The following is a 19,672-nucleotide window of genomic DNA, read 5'->3' on the forward strand; positions in this document are numbered from 1 at the left end:
TCCAGTGAGACCGAAAGAATTATTGCGAATCCAACGCGAAGGCAGAATTACAGTGTGTCAGCATGAACCTACACAGCAAACTGAATGCTATACTGTAGCGGTGATGGACGCAAACCAAATGTGACAAGCACTGCGAGCTGTGCAGATGAGTGTAGGCCACTTAAGGACTGGTTTTACCCCCACGGAGTCGTTGTCGAATGTTAACTAACCTCCGCTATTGAAAGTCTACGTCTTTATAAAGCCATGCGCAGGTGCAGCAACGGACACTCAATAACCGCGCGTCTCCCGACTTGCTCCTGATTTGGCAGGTGGCACACTGCGCACTCCGACGACACACGTCCTCACCGACACCGCTGCCGTGACGTGCTGACCAGTGCCCTAACTGAGGTGGGTGCCTACGTCAACCTCGTGCCCACACAGTGTGTCAATCCTATTGCCGCCGATCGTGCGTGGACTACACGCCCCCACGTACACCAACATGCGCTGACCTGCTCCCCGCGTCCCAAGACCTGCCTGACCACGACGGCCATCACTGCTTCGTACCATTGCCTCCGCCGGCCGCTGCAGGCCGGCGCGCCCGCTCCAGCAGCGGTCCCATCTGGCCTCGCGCAGCCATCAGCTTTAAGAGCTGGAACAGACATGGAACGTAATTGTGCTTGCGGCGTACGTTCTCCTCGTGCCACGTGCGGTGCTTGGCTTGCTCTGCTGCGAGCGCCTCCTGCAGGCTGTGAATGGTGCAGAGCGGAAGCTGGGGTGACCGACAGCGTTTTCGGCCTTCTGGGGCGTGAGCAACTCACAACGACCCCGACCAACAACTACGTGCGCATACCATGGCAACTATGGTGACCAATGCAGCGTCACGGGGCGCATTCCTGTTACCAATGCCGCGCCACCTCTGCCCCTTTGCCCCGCCCCGACGTACTTGGCCACCTCGGTCTCCGCCTCCAGCAACTTGGCCTGCACCACCAGGGGAAGCCGTCCGTGTGAACACCAGTGCCTACCTGAGCTAATGAAGCTTCACACACATGCCCGCACAGGGGACAACGGAGTGGAACTGCGGCCCTCCGACCCAGCCCAGTCGCTGATCGGACCATCTAGCAAACACCCAGGACACACCCTATCCGTTTCAACACATACGGTATGCACACGCGCGGATACACGCGCGGCTGTACACAGCGCACCTGGGCGTGGGCGAGGTCTTCATCGCTCATGCCGTCCTGCGGCCGAGGGGAGAGCCCCACACATTCCCGTAAGTCGTCGCAGCGGCGCTTCAGAGAAATGCCGTATGCCCCGTCCGCTTCAGGTAGCCGGGTAGCCGGCGTCCGGCGCTGCTAACCCAAACCGGTGTCAGTACCGGTTGCTACGAAATGAACAACTGCGTTCGCTTCCTTGAGTTTCTGGAGTTCCGTTGGCGGCAGCCTCGGTGCTGCTGAAGCTGGATGCATGGTGCCTATGCGTCTGACACAATGCCCCCATAGCATACTTGCGACCTTACAATTCCCCAGCCAGCCGGCCGCTGATGCAGGCAGCCAGCCACTCACCGCTGCTGCTGCTGCCGCCGCCAGCTGGTCCCGTTGTGCCGTGGCGGCCGCCAGGCGGCTGCTGAAGATGTCGACCCGGTTGCCCACTAGCGCCATCAGGTTGAACCTGCGGCATGTTTGCGGACGATCCCAGGGGCTCAAATGTTGATGCGTAAGCTGAAAACCCTACGGTACGGTAGATCCTACACCAAGACTACCGAGAACCAAGAAAGGTCACTTGTCTACTGTGCCAGCATGAGCAAGGCACTTCATTACCCCATAGGCCTATACCTCACACCCGCTTCCGCACCTGATCTCGCTGGCCGCGTACCGCTCCATGCGGGCGGTGATGTGCGGTCCGACCTTGTCCAGCCAGTCGTCCTGGGCACAGAGGTGTGGACCAGAGGAACATGGGATATGCAACGTCAATGGGAGGCAAGGGGGTTGCAGGAGGCATGGCACGTGACAGAGACTAGCCGCATGTTGCCGGCTGCCCTGCAGAGTGCAGACGCCCTGCACACTTACGTCGGTGCAGTCGCACAGCTCGATGGGGCCCTCCTGCAGGCCGTCCAGCTCAAACAGTTTGCCGCCCACCGGCACTGCGCGCGGTGAGCATGAGCACGTGCGGTGAACACTGCACATTCAGGATGCAGGGGCGCATGAGTGCATGACCCCCGACACGAAGTGATAGATGACGCAGGCTTGGCGGCGACAATTTATGACTGGCTGATTGCGAAATGGGGGCGTTGCAGGAGCGACGGACGTATGGCGTACAGGCACAGGCCGCGTCTAGGCCGCTGAACCCGCCGCCCAGATCACATGCTCGGCGCTTTCCCCATTTCCCACCCTGCGCGCACCGTAGCTAATGAAGTGGTAGGCGTCGCCACTCTTCTCGTCGTCCTTGTCATTGTCAGGCACCAGCGGCTCGGGACGCGCGAACGAGTTGTGTGCAGTCCGGATGAGGTCACTGTTGCTGATGGCCAGGCCCTGCACGGTCACGCAGACCCCCATGTATGGTTTCCGATGCATCTTACCATCCTGTTTTACAGCGGCCACTTGCAAATGTTTACGCCACATCACGCACCTTCATGGTGGGGTCGAAGTCTGAGACGAACTCACGCAAGTTCGCCAGCTCCGTGCCCAAGTCCAATCCTGGAGCTTTCACATTGAGCAAGATGTTCAGGATAGCCTAGCGCGGGTTCGGGTGGGAGGACGATGGCGTACCAATGATGAGTAGTGGTGGGGCGAGCATGGGCAACCGTCAAGCGTTACAAACAGCGCGGGCAATCATCCAGAGAAACAAAGGATCACCATCCGGTTTCTGCCCATGCAGCTAAACGCGCTGTACCACGACTACTGGGACACAACCAAAACGCACCTGGGTTGCGCACGCGTTGCTGATGACCTGTACATCGGCAAGAGGGATCAGTGAAGCGCGCTACGTATGTCGCGATGACATGCGAAATTCACGTGCGAATGCTCCACGTGTTGTCGTTTGAATGTTGTTTATAGCTCCCAAGCTGCAGCGAGAGTCACCCGATCCCGAGAACCATCCGCAGGTATGGTACTGTGCCCACCTGCTTGGCAAAGAACACCTGCCCCGCGTCTGTCGTTGTGGCCGGCCGGACCGGCTCCTTTTTCCTGTGAAGCGTAAGCAGTGTTCCGGCCCCCACCGCAAGTCAGACACCGTGGTGAGCCGCAACCCTCTCGGGCGTCTACATCAGTGCTCCGCACTGCAGCGCAGCTGTGCCTAGCAAGGGAAACAGCGCCCACAACATGCGCCAACAAAGCCGTACCACCGCCGCACACGGTACTTGATCACAAGCGTTGTGTCGTACGCGGCCACGTCCCTAGCCAGCACCAGCCACCTACCACTTGAATAGGAATACCAGGCCAAAGACAGGACTGCGTTTTATGGCCAAGAAGGGTCTGTCAGCAGGGACCGCCTGTGCGCCTGAGGCAGTTGCGGTACTCGTCATTTGCAGTCCAACACGCGTCCAGCACGCTGGATAGTGTACCTGAGCTCTCTAAGCTGGTCAAGTGACCATAGCTCCTCTACTTGAACGCCTTTGACGCCAATGTTCTCTATGAGCTCCGTAAAGACGCCTGCAGACAGCATGCGAGCAAGTACAGCGTAGACAGCGTGGCGTGTCCCTGAATCCACTCCCCTCCAATAACAAATCCCTTCCCCCTTCATTCGACTATGCTACAGTGCTGCATGTATGTAGGTCGCTGCATTCGAGGCCCAGCACCAAGGCATGCGGCATGGAGATCCTGGGTCCGCACCTGGGTCCGATTCTATTGTCGTCCACTCCATCCTAGGCTATGATATAGCGCAACAGTTGTATGGGGGCTCTGTGCAAGAGCCAGTGTCTCAAGCACAGTAAACAAAGGTGAGCACACAGTACGCGGCACCGTGCGCGGCTGCTCACTATCTCGCAAGTCGAAATGTACTGAATCAAAGTAAACACAGAAGCAGGGCGCGAACTTTGCGGAGGTCAATTCCATCGGGTTCCATGCACACCCCACTTTGCAAGGCTACTCCCCAAAATGCGCACCGATCACCCGCAGAGCAATTTACACGTCTTCCTTCATAAACCCCACACCTAGCAACCATGGCCCTTCGCGCATTCGGCAGCCTTGCCCTCGGCAACCTGGGTCTGCAGGCCCAGGTCATGCAGTTTGCTGGCGCGACCGCTATGCGCGCCTACGCTACTGGTGAGACCACGGGTATAACTGGCACAAGTTGTGGCTTGTCCTCGGGCGAGGCGTGTCGGTTGGGTGCCAGTTTGCAACAATTGGTCGTGCTCTCACCTTGCCCGCAGTCGAGAAGGGCTACAAGTATGCTGCTTCGCACGAGTGGGCCAAGGTCGACGGCGACGTTGCGACCGTGGGCATTTCGGACCACGCTCAGGTAGCGCCCGCTCACGCGAAATCCCCCACGCCCCGTCGCGCTGACACAATTTGTGTTGCCACGATCTTGCAGGGCGAGCTGGGTGATGTGGTGTACGTGGAGCTGCCCGATGTGGGCAAGGCGGTGAAGAAGGGCGAGACCTTTGGCGTAGTTGAGTCCGTGAAGGTAAGCAGGCAACGCGCCGCGTTCGGCAAGCTGGTCCTTTTGGGTACTCGCGCTTGTTACACATGATCCTTATAGTTCCTGGCATGTGGCCGTGGGCGGGGCGTTCGGCAAAGTTGCCAGTGTGCGACATTGAGCCGCACTCGACATGCCAGCCCGCAACCCGGCATATGTTGACCCCCGAATCAGCTGTGGCCTCTGCCTTGCATGCTGCCCCCTCTTCCATAGGCCGCCAGCGACGTGTACTCGCCCATCAGCGGCGAGGTCGTGGAGGTCAACTCCCTGCTGGTCGACAAGCCCGGCACGGTAGGTGCTGGTAGTGCGGCCTGACAGCAGCCACAGCCTAGCTGGGGGAACCCGTATGCTGCAGGGTTTGGTGATACACGGGGCATTGTGCCTGTGACAGTGCAGGCACTTCACGTTGCCCCACGTGTAACCTTCGCTGTTTTTCTTTGCGGGTGCGGTGTGACTGGAGTCTTCAACGCCCACTTGGTCATGAAAGCACATTTCCTGTACCCGTGCTCCGTGCAAAACCTTTCGCGTCGTGTGCACGGGCGCAGGTGAACTCCTCGCCTTTCAAGGAGGGCTGGATCATCAAGGTGAAGCTGTCCAACAAGGGCGAGCTCTCCAGCCTGCTGGACTCGGACGCCTACGCCAAGGAATGCGAGAAGCACTAATAAGCTTGCTTTGAATGAAGCTTGGCATATTCAGCCTCTGCACTAGCAGCGCGCCACGTTTCGCATCTGGCACTGCCCCAGTATGCGCTTCGCCCTAGAAGGGGGAAATTTGGGCACCTTGCGGGCATGAACGGACGATGATTAGCTTGACGGTGTACTGCTCGCGTGGCAGCTTTCTGTGCCGAGGACGTGTTTTGGCTGTTGACATCATTGTTGCAACGGCCATCGTGATGTACGAGGCACCAGCTTGTTGGGGCCGTTCTTTGGTGTGACTCCTCTCTTTGTACCCGCGGCATCAGTCTGTAGTTGAAGCCTCAAATTGTGCGCGTGATGAAAGTAGCTAGATCGGGTGTTGGTGTTGCACTCACGGCGCAGGAGAGCCAGGCGGCCATAGCGCCGATGGGGGACCTGCCGTCCTGCCGGGAGTTGCATGGGCGCTGATGGTGGTGCTCATTGGCTTTCCTCGAGGCTTGAGCTTACATGCGCTACAGCAGCAGTGAGGTTTGCCTTTCACCTGTTGACTGATATCTAAGCTTGAAAATGAGCCAACAAGCTGCTGCTGTGTAAGTTGAACGCTGACATCCTCAGCCAGGCGCGCATACTGATCGGCCAATTGCAAACAATTGCAGGACCAAGGTTACGTTCAAAGTAACGCTCACTTCGGACCCAAAGCTTCCATTCAGAGTGTAAGCGCAAAATCGCGGGTTGATTGCTGAGGACGCTCTTCAGCGACTTCGCTGCTATGACGTCCACAGGTTTAGCGTCCCAGAGGAGGCGCCTTTCACTGCGGTCCTCAAGTTCGCGGCCGAGGAGGTGAGCGATGCCGCTTGAGCCGAACGGGGGACGTCTCACTTGGACCGAGCTCTGAACGGGCTGTATTGTTGTATGTGTGTGGCTCATACTCTGCCTTGCAGTTCAAGGTGCCCGCCCAGACAAGCGCCATTATTACAAACGGTGAGCTGAAGCCCGCGGCTGAAGCCCCAGCACCGCCAAGTCCCCCCCCCCCTGGCGCCCTGAGCAGCCTTTTGCTTGGCTGTGGCAGTTGGGAGTTGGGAGCCGCAGTGGCTTGCATGCATGCGTACATGGCGGTGGTGGTGGTGGAAGAGGCGGCGGGGTGTAGACAGACGACTAACAAGCTGCCCGTTACAAGCGGGGCCGTCAACTCCATCACAGGCACGTACCGGTGGTGCCGTCCTGATACTAGCCTGTACTCCACTCAAACCCTGCCACCGCGCCTCTCAATATCTTTGCAGATGGCGTTGGCATCAACCCCCAACAAATTGCCGGCAATGTGTTCCTTAAACACGGCTCAGAACTGCGCCTGATTCCCCGTGATCGTGTCGGCGGCATCAGCCGGGCGCGGTAACAATGCCAGAGCCGCGGGCAGTGGCTGCGGGAATGGACGCAGCACTGCGCCGCTGCTGCGCCCACAAGCAGTGCAGCGGGCCATGGGACGTTGGTACTAGCGTCATGGTAGTCCAGTGGCGGCTGGTCGATGCGCTGCTGGTAGGGGTAGGGTACACCATCCGCCTCGGCAGCTGTAGCAACATGCGTGGCGTTACCAGTGGCTTGTGCGGCGGCGTGTGCAGCCGCTGCAAACCGGCAAGGCGCCGAAGCCGACAATCGCATGGTGCCGGCAGCCCTGCAGGGTGGGTCATGATGGCGGCAGGCCGTACATGGCCTGTAGCGCGGCAACGCGCGTGGGGCTGCACGGGTCCACCGTGGAGCCACCCTCCTCGTGCGGCGCTTCTGCTGCTGCCGGCTGCTCCTGCTTGCCCTGGTGGGCGGCCTGGGATGCCAGTACCGCGGATTGCAGCCCCGAGAACAGGCGTTCCAGGGTGGGCTTGGCGGAGGAGCCCAGCAGCTTGACCGTCAAGGAGAAACGTCCGGCAGCTGTATGGGAATGTGGCAAAAAATCGAGCGGAGTTGGAGAGTTGCAGTGATGGCAGGCAGCGGCATGGTATGAGTGCAGTGCCGTTTTTTTTGCGATACAGGCCCTTGGCTCCCACGCTGAGATTGACCCTGGAAAGGTAGAGCGGTCAATCATGGACTCATGGTTGATGGTGTGGCTGCTTCTGGTGCGGGATACCGTATGGACTTGACTGTGTGGCGTGCATGATGTAAAACCTTTCATCAAACCAGTCGTCTGGTCATCCCCTTTTGTCCGCATCAGCTATCCACGCAGCCCTCCCTTCCAGAGAGCACAGCACTTACTCGACACGGCTTCCAGCACCTGCACGACAAAGGCCGCCTCCAGGAGCGCCGCGCCGGCACCACCCTCCGCCTCCTCTGCGACACCGCCGTGCCCCAGCCAGCACGCTTCCAGCACCGCCAGCATCTCGCGCAGCACCTCGGCGCTGATCTCCACTCGGAACACCGCCTGCAGCCCCTCCGGCCCGCACAGCTTCAGGTAGCGGTACTTGTCGTCCGGCGTGGGGCAGTTGCGGCGCCAGTCCCTGCAGGCAGTAGCAATGAGCCTCTTCACCTTAACCGTCATGTTTGCTACATCAATGGCTTCTTTTCGTTGCACATTAGACAATATGTACTACCCGGTGCAATGGTCAACAGCGGACGCAGTTGCCACAAATCTGCGGAGTCCTGCGGTCACCTCACCGTGTGAAGTCGCCACTCGTGGTTGGGACTTCCGTGGGTGTGGTTGGTGGCAGCTGTGACTGGCTGATCTGCTCTTTAAGCATCTTCCCGTCCACGCCGAAGCTCCAGCAAGGCAGCGGCCGGTCTGAGCAGCGCAGCCGCGGGCCGCGGGACAATCGAGGGGTCGATGGTGCCAGACAAATTCATCGAATGGTCGGTAACTTGCCTCGGCCCGTTTCACGCCCTGCTCTCACCATTGTTGAGCTGTTTTGGCGCCGTGATCGGCTTCAGGTGCGCGGTCAGCACCATATTCTTGAAGGTGTCATAGTCCACGCGCTGCGCGACTGCACGCTTCTTCGCTTCATCGATAGCCTGTAAATCAATGGACATGTAAAGCGTAATCAGTATGTCCAGGGCTCATGAACGTGGTAGAGCAACTTGCTTTCCGCTTGAAGTCATCGCAGGCCGCGTTTGCGAGCTCCTTCGATACTTTCGATGGTCTGTGGTCAGGTGTGCTAGACATTGTATTGACACATATCCAGGAGTCGGGGGCAGTCCTGGGCGACCACACACACTTCACCCAGTACGGCATGGCAGGGCATGGCGCATGCCTGCACGGCGTTTGGGGCATTGCAACACCACAGGGGAGGAAGAATGAGGACGCAGTTCCGCGCGGAGGGGTTAACCTGCTGTTGACTTTGGAACTGGTAGCTATGGGACAGGAGCATAGCAGGCCGGGATAGCGTGCGATACATGTGCATAAAGTGTGGATTCGATATGCCAGCTGCCATGTTCTGTGTGGGCTGCTACCCAGCGCACGCTCGTGAAGGCCTGAAGGGTGCCGAGTCGCTCAGCCGCTCAGGTGCGGCCACCTGCCCCCACGGCCCCACCTATGCCAAAGGGAATTAGGGATGACACGCCCCCTTGAACGAGGGGTCGGTGCCCAGGCAAGGTCTTCCATAGTATCAAGCGTTACCTTGGTAGGCCAATCGTACCTGTGGAAGGTGAGCCGGGCCTGGGTCGCGGTGAAACCTGTGGCGGTCGCCGGGTCGGCGACTGATCCGTGCCATTGCCTGTTTAATTACTGGGAAATCCTGAGGTCTCGCCGGCCTATCCACGCAGCCACGCTTGGTCCCCGGTGACTGCCACTCAGTTCACAGAGGCCTAATATGTCGCTATCGCTGTGCCCTGCTTGCACCCTGTTCTGTGTTCACGGCTCCTGGGAATTAGAAACCCGGAACCCTCCACCCACGAGGCCACGACTCTCTCTTGGACGCCGACTAACCCAGCTTCGTCTCCCAGTCATTGCCACCAAGCCTGGGGCTTAGGCACTTACAAGGAACAACCCCGGGAAGAGTTCGCTTAGGAAATGCCAATCCGGCTCGTGTCATTCCTCCGCATGTGCCTTGTCTCCTCCGCAGGTGAGGCGCCTCCCACGCCTCTCCCGTGGCCTCTCCTGCTCCGCCACTGGTGGCCAATGCACCATGCCACCACGCGTTAACGCAGGCCCGACAAAGAACACAACGCAATGCTTCTAAGAGCTGGGTTGCGTGCGGACCCTCCAGGACCCTGCAGTGGCCAGCAGGTACCGCAGTTGCCGGGGTGCTGCTCGAATCGTCTCGGATCCTCGGAACCGACCTCCACGGCTCTGCACGGACGTTGACCGTCCCCGGCTGCCAATCAAGCCTGTATGTCCTGTGTAGTTATATCCCAGTGTTGACATCTCTGAGCAACTTTTGACATGTAGCCTTCCTTTGACTGCCGGCAAAAGGCAAAAGCCCGAGTTCGAGAGCTTGGCAGGCTAGGCTCTTTCTCTATGTTATATGGTGCTTGATAAAAGCGTAACGATACAAAGCTTGCGAATGGATTGCTGCGGCCACTGCAAGAAAATTATGCGCAAGCCTGGAATGGCCCAACCACAAGCTTCAGGCATGCGTAAGTATGACTGAGACAAGAGCGATGTCGGTTGTGCTGGGATGCACAGCGGAGCGCGTCAGCTTCGAAGACTTGAGCGAAAGGGTCGCAGCCCTACTCCAGCCCGCTGGGGACGTACCGCCGGAAAGGACCTGCGTGCAGCTCTCCACGCGCAGGTGCGCGCCTGCCGATCGTCGCGCACGCTAGACTGTGTATCCATGAATCGCATGGGCCACAGGCATGCACACCTATAACGTGGCCAGGCCATATGCATGGTGGGGAGAAGGCTAGGGGGATGGCAGGGGTGGGCTTTCCGTGGGGAAAGAGTCTGCACCTTCGCTTGTGAGAAATGGCCAGCTGCTGTACTGCCAAGCCTCACCATGCCACGCTCCGGCACCTGCCTCGCTACAGCGTGCCGTTATGCGAGGAAGACGTGCGTGCGGTACAACCCCGAGCCTCACTGAGTGGACTCTACGAGCGTCTGGCCACAACCGTCGACAGCTGCAGCCGGCGGTCTCTGGTCTCTTCTCGCAGTGAGTGGCCGGTAGATAACAGTTGTGGACTGCGGCGGCGGTGACATCAATCGGCGGCGGCCGCCGTGCGGGCTACGCCTTTTCCTGGTTGGCGCTGGGGGTGCGCTCTCACCGTAGCGCGCCGAACCTGCCTGAATATATATCACTTGTATGCCGCCCTTCTGGCGGCCACCACGCACGGCGACACGCTGCAGGCACGCACGGCACGGTCCGTCAAGTGCTGACGTGGTCCATCTCGGCGATGGGCTGCTGCACAGAGCTGATGAGGTACCTGGACCTGTCCGGCTTCAAGGAGGGTGAGACAGGAGGATCCGGGTTGCTGCGTACACCACTCGGCTGGTTGATGGCTGGGCTGTGGGCTGGGTGCACTCGACACACGCAAACGCAAACACACATACGTGGCAGCATACATGGATGTCGGTCGCAGCCATCAGTGACCCGGTGCCATGCCTTCTGCCCGCCTGCCCCCACCACCCGCACCCGCATTCCCGACACCCTGCTCCACAGGCATCCTGGAGTTTGACCGGGCCACCCGCGGCGTGCTGGACGAGCTGACGGGGGTGCTGCAGGACGTGGCGCAGCGGGGTCCGTACGCCGCCACGCCGCTGCTGCTGATGGCGGTGCTGGTGGAGGGCGGGCTGGGGGGCACGCTGGCGGCGCTGCTGCAGGTGCGGATGCAGGGCGGGCGAGGGCGGGCGCACGGACCGTAGCAGGTGGTGTCCAGGCAACTTGTTAGGACTTCCATGCGATCCTTGCGCGTTTGAGAACTCATGTGAGCACTGTCAACGGCAGCGGGTTTGGCATTACACACAGTATGCTTTGGCTCCAGAGTTGGGGGTGCAGTGCAGACAGGGAGCGTTGTCTACCGTCTACCGCATGCGTTAGGCACTTCAGCTGACCGTCAGAAGCAGCACCGGGGATCACTGGCGCTCACGTGCGGTCGCATCGAATGACACACTTCGACAGAGCTAGGGCGCATGTGCTCACGACCGCGCCCCAGCTCCAGGCACATGGGTCATGGGGGGCTGCTGCCAGTCATGTACTGGGGTGTTTGCAGGCGCTAGCAGCCATCCAACTCGCAGCGCCAACACAGCGGGTCATCGGGGCCCCGCCAGGTGGAGCTCCTCCGCCGCTGCCCAGTCACAGCGGGCTGCGGCGGGCTGTGAGAGCAGCTGACGGACCCGAGCGCGGAGCCTGTGTGCCTCAGCCAGCAGACCCCGAGCCGCAGCTGCCTCTGCCGCCGCAGCCGCCACAGCCGCCGCAGCCACCTGCTGCCGGGCATCGTCTCCGCAAAGGGGGGCCCTGCCGCCGTGCTGGGGTGCTGGAGCACCCAGCTGCATCCCGGCTGAGCTACCGGCAGTGCTGGGCTCGGCGCTGGGCTCGTCGGGAAATGGGGGCGAGGCATGTGCGGTGGCGGCGAGCAGGCGGATGGCTGTCGTGAGCTGGGCCTCTGCATGGGCCAAGCCGCTGGCGCTGCCGGCGTCCGGCAAGCGCAACCTCCATTGTGCCGGGTTACCACAAGCCGCTGCTCTGTGGCTGGTGGGCTGGTCCTGTGCACCTGCGAGGAGTGCAAACCCCACGCGAGGCTCATACTCGGGCGTGCAGATGGTTTCGGTGGGTCAAGGCTTTAAGTACAGCTGTGCCAGGAGTCCATGCCCGCCATGGGCTTCCGAAGTGCCGCTGCCGCAGAGCGAGCAACACCCAGTGCCCGGCCCACCTGCCGATGCCCGTGTCGGTGTCGGTGTCGGCGGCTGCGGCTGCAGCTGCAGCTGCGGCAGGCCGCTGAGCGCCCCGCGCGCTGCGGCCACGTGCTCCAGAGCGGCCGCCAGTAGGCGGCTGTCATCGCTGTCGTGGATTGAGGCCCCAGCTGCAGCGTCGATGGCGGCCGGGTGTCTGCCTCCTTCCAGGCCGGGAGTCGTCGTGACCTGGGTCAGCGGGGAAGGTCATCACGATTGTCGCGGTGTGTGGTATGCTCGCAGCGTGGTGCTGAGAGCTTGAGGTGCAAGTACAGCTTGCGTAATCTCATCGCCTTACCACATCACGCAGGGGGAGTGAGCCCACCTCGCCAGCACAGCAGCCACCGCCAGCGAGATGGCCCTGCTCCAGAGCCCTGCGGCAGGTGTGGCACAGCAGCTCCGCCACGCCACTACCAGCAGCCGCGACGGCGCCCAGCGAAGCCGTGTGCATATGGGCACGCCACAGGCCTTGGCGAGAGGCCCTGCCGCTGCCGCTGTGCACATGGCCCGGCGCGGCCGCGGCGCCCAACAGCCGCAGCTGCGCCGCCGCGTCTTGCAGCCGTTGGAAAGCCGCTGCGTCGCCACCTGGGAGTGTTGGGCAGTGGGGTGCTTCACGCTGCATCTTGATAGCCCTGCACTCTGGCGCCCACCTTTATCGGGGTGCAGCTGGACGGCCCGGCTGCGGAAGGCCAGGTGTACAGCGGCCTCCTGGCAGGCCGCGTGTGGCGCCAGTCCGAGTAGGCAACATGGGCAGGAGGCCGCTGTTGCAGTCATGGTAGTCACCTTGTTGACATTTACTGTAAAGCTATATGCTTAAATCAAGTCTATGTTTTCTAGGACGGACCGACTTGGTCTCCTTTGACTGCTCCCATGCTTCTGCGCTGCTGGTACGTGTGCGAAGGGCCGGAGCCTCGCTGAGCTTACGCGGCGCGGCGCCTTGTTCTATCAGGTGGGGCGCGGCTGCGGTGCGGCTTCAGTGTCAAAGCTGTGCAATACGCAAATCGCACCGTGTTCATGGGGCTGCACCTGTGGCTGCACCCGTGATACCGTGCGCGTGCTGCCGTGCAGCTGCTGCAGCTGCTGCGGGTGGCGGCCCAGCTGCCCGACACGGCGCAGCTGCTGGCGCGGCCGGTCAGGTGGGTGGCTGGGAGGGTGGGTGCGCGTGCATGCCCAAGATCGTACGTCGGGCGGAGTGCTCTGGTTGTGCTGGTACTTTGGGCTGGAATGGCTTCCTCTAAGGATGACTTGTGTCCTGTTATGTGCCCCGTGCGCCGTCGTGCTTTGTCGCCGCCGCGCCCCCGTCAGGCTGGGCTCTGTGCAAGCCAGTGTGCTGGGCTGCCTGACGTCGCTGGCGGAGGGCCCGGCTGCTCGGCTGCTGCTGGACTGTGACAAGCTCATCAGCAGCTCGGCCTCGCTGGCCGCCGGCCGGGCCGAGGAGCAGCAGCTGCAGCAGCTGCAGGTCAAGATGGCGCGCAAGGTCCGCGAGACGCATGCGGCACTGGCGGTAAGCGGGGCTGGGGGGCTGGTGGCGGCTGCTGAATGTGAGCACACCTGTATTGGTTATGGTGCGGCGCGAACGGCATGGCTGGAGGGCTAGCGGTCCCAGTTTCACATTGCTGAAGTGTTGGTCCGCTGAACCTGGGCCTTTCCCCCTGCAGTCTGCAATCGAGGCCGCTGCTGCTCGCGCGTCGGCCGCCGCCTCTGCCGCACTGCTCGTACCGCCCGAGGCGCATCAACTGGAATCGCTCATTCGTGAGTTGCAGGCAGCGCGCGTGAGCGGCAGGGCTGGAGGCGGAAATGATGGTGCCTGGGCTCCCAGCGAGGGTCTCAGGAGCGGCAGCAACACGTACGACAGCCGTACCGCTACCGCCGCCACTGCGCCAAGTACGGCTGCTGGCGACAGCTACGGGTACCAAGAAGTCAGCACAAGCAGTACCACGGACAGGAACAATGCAGCGGCGGGCAGGCAGTACATGTACAGTAGCAGAAGCAGCTTGGAGCATGCGCCCGCACAGCCGGCCTCCCCGGAGCACATGTATGGTCTTACTTCGCCGTCGCTTCTTGCAGCCGCATCCCAGCGGCACGCCTCGTCGCGCCCTGGGCCCGCAGCCCCGGCATCATCAAGCGGCTTGGACTACTGGGAGGGTGCCGGGCCGGACCCGTCGGCATCGGCGTCTGCGTCTGCGGCTTCGGCGGGCACGGCGGCGGTCGATGAAGCCGTGCATGCGCTGCGTATGCACCGCGAGATGCAGCGCCTGCAGGCCGTCCAGGAGGCTGCGGCGGCTGCAAGGACACCGGGGGCAGGTGGTGGCGGCACGGTGCTGGGAGTGTCAGGCGTCGGGTTCGCCCGGGAGGTGTGGGGCCACCGGAGCCAGCAGCAGCTGGCACCAGCACCCTACGGCGGCGAACCCCTGGCCAGCTCTACCTCCACCCTCACGTACCCGTGGCAACGCGAGTACGTGGAGCTGTACGGTGGCAGTTGCGCCACTGCCGGCGGCAGGACCAGCAACGGCAGCAGGCAGCAACCCGCAGAGTCAGTGGCTATCCCGCAAACGGTACCAGCCTCTCCGGAAAAAACGCGCCCTGCAGCACAGTACCAGGCGTCGCCCTCTTTGAACTCCGCAGCCTATGACTGGGGCGGCCGCAGTGCGGGGCTTTACGCTGCGGGTGACCCGCCTGCTACTGCTTATGCTGCTGCTCCAGTCGCTGCGGCCACCGGCCAGCACTTGGGTGGCTACAGTACCCTTGCTGGCAGCAGCAGTGGCGATGGCGCTGGCACCGTAAATGGCGACTATGCCGCTGTCCGGGCTCGACTGGTGGCGCATAGCAGCGGCAGCAGTGTCTCTTACGGCAGTGGCATCGGCAGCGGGTATGCAGGCCCAGGTAGCAGTAGCACTGCACCGGCTGTAGCACCAGCTGCGGTGGCGACGGTTACGTCAGGTGGCCGCTCGGGTAGTACGGTTCGGCTACGGATGCAGGATGCGCCACCATCCACCACTGCTGCACCAACCAGCTTGCTGTCTGGTGCGGCTGGCGGTGGGACCGACCTGCCGCAACCTCGCAGCAGGCGGAACCACTACAGCGACATCCTGGAGACGGCTGGTCGGACAAGCTCGCGAGCACGGACAAACGGCCCGACTGGCAACTACAGTGCCGCCGCACCGCAGCCCGCGCGCACTCGAGATCTGAGCAGCAGCGTCAGTTGGCGCGAGCTAGAGGCTGAGGCTCGCGAACCCGCAGCCCCCGAAGCAGCGGCACACGCGGCAGCGACCTGGCCCCGCGGAGCGACGAGCGTCAGCGCCGTCCATGCGACCAGCACCAGCAGAGTACGAACAGTGACACAGTCAGCGCAGGAGGCGCCGTCGCCATTCGCTTATGACCTGCCGTCGCTCCAGCAGCAAAAGCCAGCCAGCCGCACATACGACAGCCGCAGCGCCGTGCCCACTGCCCCAGATGCAGCTGACTCGGCCGCGCGGGTACAGGCCCGCTTTGCTGGCCCGGCCGCCACCAACCGCGACGACAACGTCTCCCCAGCACCCCCACACGCCAGCCGTGCATATCCCAGGGGGCGCGGTGGTGGCGATACGGGCACCCGTAGCAACGGCGCCGAGCCGGCCGGCGCCGCCGCCCCGGCAGCCTCCCCCAGCCTCAGCCCCAGCCCCAGCCCCCACCGGCACGGCCATGTCAGCTCCCAGCAGCTGGTGGCGGACACGGACCGAGCCCTAGAGCTGTACGACGAGGCGCAGCTGCAGCGAGCCATCCAGCTCAGCAAGCAGGAGGCGGCGCGGGCAGCGCTGGCGGCAGCCGGCATGACCGGGTTGACGGACAGCAGCAGCAGACACAGGGACGGGGACAAGGATGGAGGCGGGGATAGCCTGGGACCCAGCCATAGCCCTAGACCAAGCAGCCGCTTGCGTAGCAGCAGTCCCCTGCTGGAGCACCTGCCGCGCATCGGTGGTGCAACCACGCCGAGGAGAGTGGCGGTCGCGGCAGCCATGGGCAGTAAAGCTGCTCTTCAGGATGACGAGGTGGGGCGCCCAGGCAGTGTTGCGACGCCCTCACGGAGGCGGCTTGGCAATCAGGAGGCAGGGGCAGCGGCATCGGTGAGTCCGCGGAGCACGGAGGTGCAGGCACCGCCTGCATCCCAGGCGGCGGCAACTGAGGAGCCTGGCAGTAGTAACAGCAGCAGCGGAATGCTGGTCAGCGCGCTCGCGCCGCTCACGGCACTGCATCAAAGGTGAGCGGGCGCCAAGTGACGGCATTGCCAACTGCATCAACGAAATGCTAACCTTACTGGGTATCCTGCTACTCTCACACGATAATAGAACCATGTCATGCTCTGCCGTCTTACATGTACGGTCCGGCACATGCGCTCTCTGCGGTTGTGCCCGGAAATGCGACTGCGTTGAACAGATTAGGATCCTTGTAGGCGCGGAGATTTGGACGCAGCCTTTGCTTGAACTGCTTGTCTTGAGCAACAGTCAAGTGTTGACACAAGCCAAGCATCCCCATGTCCACTCGACATGCCGCGTGCACACACGCTACCGCTATGGAATGCACTGTCGCGGTCACGCCATTTGGTCCTCCCCTTGCAATCAGGTACGCGGACTTGCTGCCGCTGCTGTGCGCCAAGCTTGTGTCCTTGGAGGACGACTTCCCCATCACGCGGCGTGTGGCGGGCGACGGCAACTGCTTCTACCGCGCGGCGCTGTTCGGGCTGCTGGAGCACGTGCTGGCGGCGCCAGACCCGCAGCTGGCGGAGCGGTGGGTGGAGGCTGGTCGCACGGAGTGAACGGCGGGTGTGGGTATGGATTGAGACGGGCGTCCAGGGTGCAGGAAGGGATTGCAGTCGAGAGGCAGGGAGAGGGGCGAGCGAAGCGAGGGGTAGGAACGAGAGTGGTGGGGTTTGGCTGCCGGGTTGGAGCTATGTCGCCTTCCTTGAATGCACGCCACATCATTTGCCCAGTCACCTGAAGCGCCTGCGATCCCCTTATGCGCGTGATTGCGCTCATGCTGCTTTATACACCCCGCCCCTGCCCGTTCCTACACAGGCTGGACTTGGTGGTGTCGCGGCACCTGGCGCGACTGGACGAGCCGCAGTTCCAGCAGCAACCCCCGCCCACCAGCCCGGCCGCAAACGACGGCCGTGGCGCCGGCATGAGCCCGCTGAGGCTGACGCCAGCGCGTGGCGACCCGGCCTTTGCCCCCATGCATGCTTCGCCGGGCCAGCCTGCTGCGGCTGCGGCTGCGGCCGGCGCGCAGGTGCCCCCACGGGACGACCCTGCGGCCTACCGCGGCGGCCAGCGGCTGCTACGCCTTTTGCGCACCGCCTGGTTCAAGGTGCGTCGAGTTGCAAGGCCCCAGCCGCTGCACACGACCCAGCATCACCCGCATGTCATGCTCGTTACCTCCCATCGCCAGTTCAGGGCGCGTGCTTGTGCGTTGCAGCGACCTCCCACCCGGTGTCCCACCCGCCCTGCACTTGAGGTATCTCACTCATGCCGCGCCGATTCTCTGCCCTCCGCTCTCCGTCACCCCATGTGCAGTGCCCCGACGCGCCGCGGCCGTCCGACGTGTCCAGCCTGGAGCGCCTCTTTAACAGCGTCGAGCAGAGCGGTGAGGTGATCCGCTTCGCACGCAGCCTGACGGCGCGGGAGCTGATGGCGGCGGAGGAGTTCTACACTCCCTTCATTCCCGGCTGCGGAGGGTGAGCCAACGGGGCTGTTTGTAGAATGTAGACCGCACTGGGCAGTCGGGCAGTTGGCACGCGTCTGCATAAATGCAAGGCAAGGAGGCATGACACTTCAGTGTGCCCGCACTGCCCCCATCTGGCACCTCGCGGCTGGATGCGCACAGGGACTACACGGGCCTGACTCTGCGCCAGATCTGTGAGCGGCACGTGCTGCCCATGGGCGTGGAGGTTGAGCAGCTGCAGGTGAGTGCGTGTGCCTGACGTGTTAGCTGGTGACGTGCATGGCAACTCACAACGCACACAGCACAAGGTGCTCAGTGCGGCAGGGGTGCAAGAACGCTGACTGCTAGGCATGCCGGTGCGGCCAGTGGCCACGTGCTCCATTGCCCCCCCCCTTAACGTCATGCAGATCATCGCGGCCTGCACGGCGCTGGGTGTGACGCTGGCGGTGCTGGACGTGGCGGGCAGTGCGGTGGGAGCCATCAAGCACGGCCCCGCGGCGCAGCAGCATGGCCCGCCGGTGGCCTGGGTGGCGCACCTGCCCGGCCATTACGACGTTATCTACCCCGCACGGCCGTTGGACGTGGCGCCGGGGGGGCAACTAGTGGCGGCAATTATATAAAGCGAGGCGAGTATGTAACTGTGCCTCGCGTGGAGGACGTCAGTATGGTGCGAAGTGGTATGAGGGCCCAGGTGTGTAAGGGTGCTCTCGCCCCCACCCCCGTTGTCAAAGCACAGGCCACGCTCTTCTCCTTGCTCTTTTGCATTGGGTTCGCTTCAGTTTGGGCTGGTATCTACACCTTCCCCCCTCCTGCTCTCGCCACTTCATTTGGAATACGGGCAGGCTGCGGTTACCGTGTGCCGTGCCTGGTTCAGGGAATGGCCCACAGCTGTAACCATTCGATGCTATAAGACTGCAGACTTGCGACATGGATGCAGCGGCAGCAGACGGTATGGCAGGTTTGCGAGTGACATTGGGAGTCTTTGGCGCCAGCCCCAGTGCACGGGCTGAAAACCGCCTTGAGACCCGCACTGCATTGCGGGCCCACATTTGCAATGGTGACGGCACTGGCATTTTGTCGATGGCGTGTAAGCTTCAGGCGGCGGCCACGTCCACGCGTGACAGTGACGACTCCGGCAGCTTCTCCTTCGGTTGGCATTAAGCTCTGTGCTTCAAGCTGTGTGCGCCCGCCGTGTATCGTTGCTGTTGTGGCCGCAAAGCACTACCGTACGCCGGGCCCAGCAGGGGGGAGCCGTTAGCAGAGCGGCGAGCGGGCGGCGGTGGCAGGAGTGGCAGATAAGGGACTCCCTTGATGGCGGAGTTTTGAGGTGTTACTTTGCGACGGATAGATGAGGCCGTGGTTGGAAATGCTGTAGCAACTTTGGCGGGGCCAGGCGTGGCGGCAGAGGCTAGGACAGGGGCGACGGCAGGGACTAGGGCTGCAGTGTGGACGGCTGCCCACACCTGACAATGAACCCGACGGCCTGGCAGGCTTTGTCAGCAGGGGACCTCTTGCACGGCCGTCGCTGCACCGCAAGAAGCTTTCTGCCCTGATCAAAGCTGCAGGCTGCACAGCTGGCATGGGCGGGTTGTGGGTGGCAATGGGTCAGGCCAGTCCCATTTAACAGCATTGCGAAAGTGCGCATGGCAGCGCTGCTGGGTGCGCACCCGTAGGAGGGTCCCGCGGACACCCCCTCTCAGCACCCAATACTGGATGCCTGTCCCGATGGTTGTGTTGCTCGCTGTAGACTGATGTACCTGAGAGACACAGGAGATGGCTGAGCGACCGCGCTGAGCGACTGTGGACCCGCTATCGTTGAGGGAAACGGTTCACGACTGGGGCGGATAAATAGCGTTTCTCGCCTCGAGAAACAGAGTTCTCCGACGATGGAGCGAGAAGTACGGCAACTGTCATTGCCGAAGTATTGTAG

At 62.3% G+C, this 19,672-nt stretch overlaps 4 protein-coding genes across 4 annotated transcripts; 2 read left to right on the forward strand and 2 right to left on the reverse strand.

Moving 5' to 3' along the window:
• Nucleotides 1-30: 30 nt before the first annotated feature.
• CHLRE_06g253300v5 (uncharacterized protein) lies at nucleotides 31-3,974 on the reverse strand. The gene is made up of 13 exons (XM_001696340.2): nucleotides 3,807-3,974; nucleotides 3,539-3,626; nucleotides 3,393-3,425; nucleotides 3,098-3,161; nucleotides 2,899-2,925; nucleotides 2,605-2,709; nucleotides 2,378-2,507; nucleotides 2,046-2,119; nucleotides 1,831-1,901; nucleotides 1,542-1,647; nucleotides 1,182-1,217; nucleotides 923-957; nucleotides 31-725 (listed from the first exon to the last, which is right to left on the reverse strand). The coding sequence occupies exons 1-13, from the start codon at nucleotides 3,835-3,837 to the stop codon at nucleotides 530-532; spliced, it is 996 nt and encodes a 331-aa protein (XP_001696392.1). The 5' UTR covers nucleotides 3,838-3,974; the 3' UTR covers nucleotides 31-529.
• Nucleotides 3,975-4,095: 121 nt separating this feature from the next.
• Nucleotides 4,096-5,848, forward strand: CHLRE_06g253350v5 (uncharacterized protein). Its single transcript, XM_001696585.2, has 5 exons — nucleotides 4,096-4,238; nucleotides 4,346-4,434; nucleotides 4,507-4,599; nucleotides 4,825-4,902; nucleotides 5,157-5,848. Exons 1-5 carry the CDS (start codon nucleotides 4,136-4,138, stop codon nucleotides 5,271-5,273), a joined length of 480 nt encoding a protein of 159 aa, XP_001696637.1. The 5' UTR covers nucleotides 4,096-4,135; the 3' UTR covers nucleotides 5,274-5,848.
• Nucleotides 5,849-7,418: 1,570 nt separating this feature from the next.
• On the reverse strand, nucleotides 7,419-8,364 carry CHLRE_06g253404v5 (uncharacterized protein). The gene is made up of 4 exons (XM_001696339.2): nucleotides 8,308-8,364; nucleotides 8,120-8,237; nucleotides 7,887-8,010; nucleotides 7,419-7,729 (listed from the first exon to the last, which is right to left on the reverse strand). The coding sequence occupies exons 3-4, from the start codon at nucleotides 7,967-7,969 to the stop codon at nucleotides 7,447-7,449; spliced, it is 366 nt and encodes a 121-aa protein (XP_001696391.2). The 5' UTR covers nucleotides 7,970-8,010; nucleotides 8,120-8,237; nucleotides 8,308-8,364; the 3' UTR covers nucleotides 7,419-7,446.
• Nucleotides 8,365-9,594: 1,230 nt separating this feature from the next.
• On the forward strand, nucleotides 9,595-19,656 carry CHLRE_06g253459v5 (uncharacterized protein). Its single transcript, XM_043062632.1, has 13 exons — nucleotides 9,595-9,955; nucleotides 10,191-10,312; nucleotides 10,507-10,608; nucleotides 10,820-10,980; nucleotides 12,950-12,997; nucleotides 13,117-13,184; nucleotides 13,354-13,552; nucleotides 13,707-16,285; nucleotides 16,648-16,812; nucleotides 17,100-17,388; nucleotides 17,595-17,755; nucleotides 17,905-17,983; nucleotides 18,150-19,656. Exons 1-13 carry the CDS (start codon nucleotides 9,825-9,827, stop codon nucleotides 18,360-18,362), a joined length of 4,317 nt encoding a protein of 1,438 aa, XP_042923338.1. The 5' UTR covers nucleotides 9,595-9,824; the 3' UTR covers nucleotides 18,363-19,656.
• Nucleotides 19,657-19,672: the final 16 nt, after the last annotated feature.

The sequence above is a fragment of the Chlamydomonas reinhardtii genome, chromosome 6, assembly GCF_000002595.2.
Source record: "Chlamydomonas reinhardtii strain CC-503 cw92 mt+ chromosome 6, whole genome shotgun sequence".
Lineage (NCBI taxonomy): Eukaryota > Viridiplantae > Chlorophyta > Chlorophyceae > Chlamydomonadales > Chlamydomonadaceae > Chlamydomonas > Chlamydomonas reinhardtii.